This window comes from Buceros rhinoceros, unplaced genomic scaffold, assembly GCF_000710305.1.
Source record: "Buceros rhinoceros silvestris isolate BGI_N320 unplaced genomic scaffold, ASM71030v1 scaffold29615, whole genome shotgun sequence".
Taxonomy (NCBI): Eukaryota; Metazoa; Chordata; class Aves; order Bucerotiformes; family Bucerotidae; genus Buceros; species Buceros rhinoceros.
The window spans coordinates 515-9,189 of NW_010411587.1; the positions used below are offsets into that span (position 1 = coordinate 515).

General features: G+C 41.6%; 1 protein-coding gene across 1 annotated transcript; it reads right to left on the reverse strand.

The window, feature by feature from the left end:
• Positions 1–4,479: 4,479 nt before the first annotated feature.
• Positions 4,480–7,704, reverse strand: LOC104493401 (serine/threonine-protein kinase MARK1-like; the record flags this gene model as incomplete). The annotated part of the gene is made up of 2 exons (XM_010136073.1): positions 4,480–5,436; positions 7,593–7,704. Coding segments are annotated over 2 exons (467 nt in total), but the record flags the coding sequence as incomplete, so codon positions are not given.
• Between the last annotated feature and the right edge of the window lie 971 nt (positions 7,705–8,675).

The following is an 8,675-nucleotide window of genomic DNA, read 5'->3' on the forward strand; positions in this document are numbered from 1 at the left end:
GGCACCTCTGCAGCGGGGTGGGCTGCGGTTTCACAACCGCACATCCTAAGCGGTGTTCGTATAGCTGGGGCAGGTCAAGGAACGGGAGGGATCATATGGGGAGGTCGATATAATTTATTAAACCAGTTGGTATATTTATTTTAGTTGGTATATTTATTTTTGATACAAATACTTGGACAAGCAGATGCAATAAGGGGACAGACTAATCCTTTACTGTGCATTTTTCTTCCTGAGGAACAAAGCCCTGAACCATCTCCCTGAGATGCTCCCTTAACATTCAGCAAGTCAGTCCTGCACCTAGACTCGTTACCTGCCCCGAGGATGGTGTTTCACCATCGGCACAGCTGGAGCCAGAAAGCTGGACAGCCTGGACAGTCCTCCAAAGAGTGGAAGATGTGAGTGAAGTCTCAAAGCTGTAGCTAAGAGAAAGATGCTCTATCCCTTCTCCTGTTTTGTATTAAAGGTGTCATCACTCCTGCTACCATCACCAGGTTTTAAACGTACATCTTCAGAAGGTTGAGGTAGAGACCTAAACCCAGGGCAGGATTTCATGCTCCGAGTACCAGTCCCAGTCGCCTACCACCCGTGGCCCTCAGAGCTCCTCCTTCCTCCTGGCTTTGCCTGCCGCAGCACCTTACAGGGGCCATTTCTGAACCACCTGGTTCCCACCCTCACCTTGGGGGGCCAGAGGCAGAAACCTCCTGCTTCATGGAGGTGCAGTTACGTCCTCAACACTGCAGGCAGTGAAACAGAGTACCACCGTAGGTCCTGTCCCAAGTACCTAGCACAAGTCCTGTGAGGAGAGGCTGAAGGAACTGGGCTTGTTTAGCCTGGAGAAAAGGAGGCTGAGGAGAGACCTTATTGCTCTACAACCACCTGCAAGGAGGTTGTGGCAAGGTGGGGTCAGTCTGTTCTTCCAAGTAACAAGCAACAGGACAAGCAGAAACGGCCTTGAGTTGTGCCAGGGGAGGTTTAACTGGATATTAGGAAAAACGTCTTCACTGAAAGGGGTTGTCAAGCATTGGAACAGGCTGCCCAGGGCAGTGGTGGAGTCCCCGTCTCTGAGGTGCTTAAAAGACACAGAGATGTGGTGCTGAGGGACATGGCTTAGTGGTGACCTGGCAGTGCGGGGTTAACGGTTGGACTCAATATTAAGCACTTTTCCAAGCTAAACGATTCTGTGACTTTGTTTTAACAATAATCACATGGGAGGGAGCCTGAAGCGACAAGGTACAGGAGTTAAACTTCACGTCCTCTGGTACGTTGCTGTAGACTTTGTCTACTGCTTTCTTCGATAGTTTGAGGTATGAAGTAATCGCTCGCTGCTGACCAAGTACTAGTATTGAGAAATAAAGTATCAATAATCTGTAAGCAGCTGTTGAATGGGATCTTGTTAAGCTCAAGCTAACCTGAAAAATTCAAAAGGAAAAAAATGCATTAAATATTTTTCTGTGACTTTGAAAAGCGTTTATGTCTAGGTTTTCTATTTATAGATCCATTACTTAGTGTATACTTTGCCCCTAAAGGAGAAGTGAAAGATAGTGAGAGATAATCTGTCATCTCGGGAGAGACAGGCCTTTGCCCACAGACGGGGTTTGTCCCTCACAAGTTTGCGTCATCTTCTGGAGTTCGACTGTCGAAACCTCAGAGAACGCATTGAGATTTACTGTCTCTGCGTGGCAGCAGGGGAACCACAACAGGTTCTGAGATTAAGAGAACATCGAAGGTACCTCTTAGCTGTGTGACAGTGGGTGTCGAAAGTCTGACATCTGACTGCTCGTGGAATTTTAGCATCACTCTATGTGGCATTAGTGACGCCACTTGGTTCTTAAGTATTTTCATCCACGGCAGCAGGAGTGAACGTTAATAGTCCTTGCATTGACCTGTATGCATTTTAATATTTTAAACTGGACTGCTTGAAAAAGAATCTTCTTAGTTTGGAAGTGACTGTGTACCTTCAAGCAAGCAAGCAAAAAACCAGCCCCCTCCCGAGAGAGTAAACCATGCAGTAGTTTAACTGCTCTCCCCCCGCCCCAAACACCCTCTAGAAATGCTGCCAAGAAATTACAGTTGAGCACATAAACCCTCTGAAGATCTGACACATCCCCATCCCTTCCTGGAGCTGTGGAACATGACGTGGCATTTACCTGTCTTTTGGATTTGTCAAGTTAAAGCTGTGCTGAAAAAATGCCAATCTAATCCCCTCCCACGTGACAGTCAAGCTGTGTTTTGGATCCAAATGTTCTTATCCTGCTCTTAGCCAAGGAGTAAATTATACGTAACAGGTACCTAACAAGGCAGCTGTCAAGGGAGCCAAAACCAGGCACTGAGGTTTCAGCAGGCAACATCTCACTCGCCGATAAACCCAGCAGTCTCTCTTGGATCTTCCCATCCGACTCCTGCCAGGAAGAGGAGATTTGAAATGCCAAACGATGCGTTTAGGTGCAGCTACATCTTTTGCACTCAAATCGTGCCCTCGCTGAAGCACGGGGGCTGTTTGCTCCGGGGAATGTAAGGTGGTCCGCAACTCCGCTTCCAGCAAGGCAAAAGAAGGAAGGAGCTCAGCAGGGTTTGGGAGTCGGCAATTCCACACTGCTGGCTGTTACTGAAAATATCTCCATCTGCAAACGGCCCATATAGAAACATTACACTGGAACTTTGTGAGAGTTGACCTAAAATCTGTAACCTCTGTCCTCTGGAAACGCGGTCTGTGTTTTGTGGAACATCAATACATCTCTGGGTGCATAAAGTGCTGAAAATCAGTGACAATCTAGGGCAAAGTCATGGGGAAGCTCTCCTAAGTACTTCATCTCCTGTCCCACAGCAGGAGCTGTATTTTTCCCACCGAACCTCCTGAAAAGGCAAAGGGTTTTCTTCTATGACTAACTTCATGCATGATCTTGGATTACAATTACGTCCCAGCGCTGTATTTTCAAGGGCAGCTGAACGTTCATGGACATTTATGGATAAATTGAGCGCACAGGCAAACCCCTCCCCAGGCGGGTTTTTTGGGGGATTTCTGGAAGAGCTTCGGGCCATCCATTTCTAAGAAGTGCTAAACCACTGATACCTTCTGGACAGCGCAGGACCACAGAACGGATGCAGCGCTAACCCTGAATTCACGCCTTGTTGAAGTTTTTGTGCTACCTGCAGTAATTACTGCGCTTTTATAAAGGGCAAACAACAAGTGTTTTAGTATGAGAACTGTTCAAGTAAGTTTTAATAGAGTGCACCAGTGAATCAAGATGACTTGCATCAGATTTTGTTTCCATGAACATCAGGTAAAAAGAGGAAAAAAAAACAAAAAAGAAAAGGGGCTAAGTTTTTTTTTTTCCAACACACACCCTTTTTAAAGATGGCTTGCATCAAATTTTTTTTCCAGGAACATCAGGTAAAAAGAGGAAAAAAAAAAAAAAAAGAAAAGGGGCTACAGTTCTTTCTTTCCAAACACCACCCTTTTTCTAAGGCAACAATACACGTCCATTTCCGAACAAAACCGTTACAGAGAAAGCTACATCACAGTACAGCATGTAAAGTCCATCTCGGTCAAGAAGCCATTAGAGAATGGCACATTTAGTACACTTACAGCCTTCTAACTTAGGGTTACAGAGTTTACCACAGCTTTTTTTTTCATTTTTATTTTTTAAAGTGACAATTTCTCAATGAACTTTCTATTCTTCACAAGAGTGTGCAGATGGGGCCCATATGCTGATATTACAGTAATTACGACATTAAATAACATTGCACAACCAACCTCTATGGTTAATTCCGTACAAAATAACAAGTATTAAAATGTACCAGTACTAGTGGTTTTACATAGTTTATAATCATTAATTATGAAGGAAAAAAATGTGGGTTTTCTTTTTTTTCTTTTTTCTTTTGTGTAGGCAAGTGCCTAATTACAAAGCTGCACATTACAGGCATAATGATGTGGAATAAATACAAGAAATCTGGTAAAATATTAAACACAAACAGGTTACATGGGAACAAACTGTACAACCACGAAAGCGTAAACCAACAGTTTATCATCATAAACAGGGTATGTTTAGCTGTAAAATGTTAGGTGGAATTGCATGTACTCTTTGGGGGCACATGTTCCAAAAGCCAAGCTAATTCCTGAGGTGGTATTATTAACTTAAGCAACTGGTCAACACTTCAGATTATCTTGTGCTATTAAACAGTCCCAATATTAATATACTTCCATAAAATGGAATTTCTAGTATTCTGAAGGCAGCAAACAAGTGATATTTTACACCATGGTATTCAACTGAAATTAATTACGGTTCTCCGTTTTGGTGCTACATTTGTTAAAGGGCCATGGGAGTAAGCGCTGTAATTTGCGGACAGATCATCACTCAACGACTGGTTTTCTGTTCCCCCACAGCTCTGAGCTGGCCCAAGGCAGAACAAAGTTTCTAAACTGTAAGTGCCAACACTGTAAACATGTTTGTATTTCCTTTTTTTTTTGTTGTATTTTTCAACTAAACACTGTCCAATAACGAGAATAAGAGCCAAGGATAAGCAGGAACAGTCTCGTGTAGAACAAAAGCCGGTTATTCAGCGACTTTTGCTTCAGATCATGAACAATCTTTAAATAATTAAAAATGGTCATGCTACAGTTGTGAAAACTATTTTTGTGCATTTGACTCAGGACACAAGTTTTTTAAAAAAATGCATGACAGAGGTAAGACTTATAAAAACCACCAAAAATGTCAATGATAGGGAAGAACTTCTCCAACTCAAAGCATCAAACGTACGTTTCTGTGCAGAAATCTAGACAACTATACAAGATCTGAATTTAAGCAGTCATCTTTATTATACAACTCTATGAACATAAAATGAACAGAATGCTCTATATACTTACCTGTACATGTGAACATAACTTCTTTAGCTACAGTTATTTAATATAGGTCATACTGGATTTAACTTTACAATTCTGAATAACTATGTATAACCTTATTGCAATAAGGGCAATTTCTACACGGGGAGTTTCACAGGCCAATCACATTAGGCGTAACCAGTACATTCAAAGTGTAGATCATGTATGAATCTTCCCTGATCCCAAAAAATTTAGGTTCTCTTTACAGCTTAAGCTCATTTGCTATCTTGGATGCAATGTTCTTAAATGCGATAGAAGTCCCAGATATTCTCTTGAAGCGAACTCCATTGAGTGACAATCGTGGCAGTTTGCAGACTTCCATCTCCCACTGAACAAGGCTATCTTGTCGCGCGTCACCGTGAACGCAGAAGAGCAAAAACCTCTCTTTTTGTTCGTAATCACAGTTATTCGCATCTAACACTTTCCGAATCTCTCTCATCATATCGTTCGGGTCCATAGAACTAGTGGTCTTCATACTCCACGTAAACCGCAAGGAGCGTGGCTTCGAATCTTTGCTATCCTCCTTCTCTCTGTCTTTTGGCTCCCCGGAAGCGCTCCTGGAAGAAGTCACATACAGAACAGTCAAAAATAAACGCAGTAGAACCAAGAGATAGAAGAGAAATACGGGGGAAATACAGTGTTCTTGAACAGGGGTTTCTAAACTGCGATTGACACACCACTGACACACACGAGCTAATTCAGAGTTAGATGGATGCTGTTGGAACAGTTGTGCACCATCTCCTGCACACACGGGCACTTCGGCACAGCACTGGGAGCTGCTACCAGCACTGCTACCAGTGCTACCAGCGCTGGTGCAGCTCCCGTAGTGGCACACAAGCAAAGCAAGTTTGGAAACCCCTGCTCTACAACGTTCTGATGACAACATGTGCAATGGCAACTGCAGCAGACACACGCTACTCCATACTGCTCCAAAGAAAGTGGAATCTATGTAAAAGCATGGCTGAAGTTCTGCTGATTGCATGATCTGGAGCATGGCAGACACCAACAAAACTGGAGTTGAAGGACACAATCCTGAAGCAGAAATCATACTGTAAAAGCAGCAGAGGAAGAAATCCCACCCTGCGATTCACAAGTCTTTGAGTTAATTCCCTCCTCTCTTTTTGGCCTCCCCCCGCCCCCTTTTGGCATTTATGATGTATATTTTTGACCTCTCTCTGTGTAAAAGGACCTTTTAATAATGTGCTTTATTTTCACTGATGAAGCAGAATTCTGTGCTGTAATTTGGTTGTAAACAGCTTGTTTGTCAACCAGTTGAATACATAGCCAGCAGCTTTTTCACAGAAGAAACAGTGACACAGACACAAAGTATTTCAGTCGATACAACGACTCGGACAAAATTTCAAGGGAATAATTACAAATTTCCAATGTTCTTGTTCTGTTGCTTCCTTCCCGAATAGATCACTTATGCCACTGCAGAAAGCATTTTGAGAAACAGCACTAATTATTTTAAAGTAATTCCACAGCCAGCCACTTCTGGTCTTGTCCCAGGTACTACAGATGCCCGATGCCACCCCTCCGTCACTGGGGAAGGGGGCTGTTCTCGTTTTGGTAGTCTATAAACTGTTGCTATTCAGAGAGGAGTCAAAATAAGCATTTTTAATTTAACTTTCAGCGTGATCCCCAGAGAACCGCTTTGCTAGTAAGGGATAGAGCAGGGCAGGGATAAGATCTCAAATGACTTTTAGCCCAAAACAGACACTGTAGGATGACAAAAGTAGAGGAAGCTAGAGAATGAAAGCAAGAGCTGAAAGCAACTTCACACTTCGTTTCATTTGAACATTGGATTAATCTCTTTTCCCTTTCCAGTGGAGAATTCGGCAGGTAAAAGACTTTGAATTGAAAAGGGCTGATGTAGATAAAATGCATTGTGTATTGTACAATGTAGGCTGTTAAGAATGTGCTGCCTTTTTTTTTTCTTTTTTTTTAAATAAAGGCTTTCTGTATTGAAAACTTAAGTCAATACTTTCTGTGAGTGACCGGTTTAGAATGCAAACTACAATGCCTGTTCGTTAGAGAGCATAAAAATAAAAAGTTGTGCACTGTGCTAAGCACACCAAAAATGCAGAACCAAACATGGCAAAGGAGCAGATATACTGGAAAATGAGCACATGAAGGAATGCCTTATTACTAACAGGTTACTACTACAGATCACGTACAGCGGCTGCCATACCAAGGCAGTATTTAGCAGTCGCCTCCCTTTCTGTCTGAATGTCACTTATTTTATTTCTCAGAGCAAAGTGACATTCATTTGTCAGGGACTATGAAGTATTTACTTCTGGCAAACAGCAGCTTCAGTAATGAACACAATGTAACTATAGTAAAAATTTAATATATACATATATATACACACACGAAGTGTACTACATTTTCCACTGAAACCAAAAGTAAACACCATTAATTTTTTATAAGCCAAAACAGGATTTTAAGTGCCTAATTGACTGGTTAATTCCTGCAAGGGGCTTTATTATTCAAGGGAATATGCTTAAACAAAGTTCTGTATTAAATACTTCGCAAGAAAGCAAAAGGGATAAAGAACCTCACCAAAACCCCCTCCCCCCGATAAAAAACATTTTTGAAATGCAGATTATTTAAGCACTATTCTAATTTTACATCCTGATTAAATTTTTTTAAGAAATCACTTAAACCTTGATGCGAAAGACCTAGGAGCGAAGTATTAATAGTGGCTCCTCACCTTGAGGTGTCAGTTCTGCCACTGGCTTCGCCTTCACTTGGATCCCTCAAAACAAAGTTAAGGTTGAGATTCAATGATAAAGGTGAAAAATAAAAGTTAAGAAAACCTACATCTAGAACAATGTTAAATAGCTACTGAACAAAAAAATTAAATAAAATCAGTATAATAATGTCAAGCCTAATACTGTTTAATAGTATTTTTTTCACAGCTGTAATTTTAATTTCCCTTTATGATAAATTCTTGCAGCTCTGACATGTAATTGTTTATTTTATTTTTTCTTCAAACTGATGGTAAAATTAACACTATTGCAAACAGAGCAATGGCCACATGTAATTCCAGCAAGCACAGAGGAGCAATTGATCAAGGTGGTCCAGGGGAGCTCCACTCTGCACCCTTCTGGGCCAGGCCTTTAGACCTCAGTCCCGAACGCACCGAGGTACATGCCCGTGCTTAAGCACACTCAGGTCATTAAAGGTAAGATGTGCCTAAGTGTTTGCGAGACCAAATGTTTGGAGCCCAGTTTGGAAAGGCTACTTCAGCTTCTGCTTAACTTTAAGCACATCAGCTGTTACGTTGACTTTGGTAAGAATGCTGGTGAGCTTGAGGTTAAACATATCTTTACCTTGTTGAATTAGAGCTGTACTTTGCCAAGGAACTGTTTTGTGCTGAGCCTTTTTAGTCTGGAGCAACTTGAAGAGTGCCCACGGATGTGCACAAGCCACCTAGTAAGTTCCTAGTGCTGCTGTACAAACATTTTAGCACCCAATTTCAATTAGCTAATTAATTACCTTCAAAACACAAATACTTTAGTAACTAACATCAGAGAAGTCATTTGACATAAACTATTGAAACGAAATACTTCAACACCCTATTCATTAAGCATTCTCATTAAGCATTTATTTTATATACTTACCAGAAAAGGCATTTACCTTTGCCAAAAGACAGTAAAAAAAGTCTTTCATGACACCTTCTAATCAAAGTGTGCTTTAGACCATTATTTCCTGAACAGTACAGAAGTTAAAAGGCATGCAGTTATGTGATCCAACTAAAAGAATAGCAACCACCCCCCAGGTAATCCCAGCC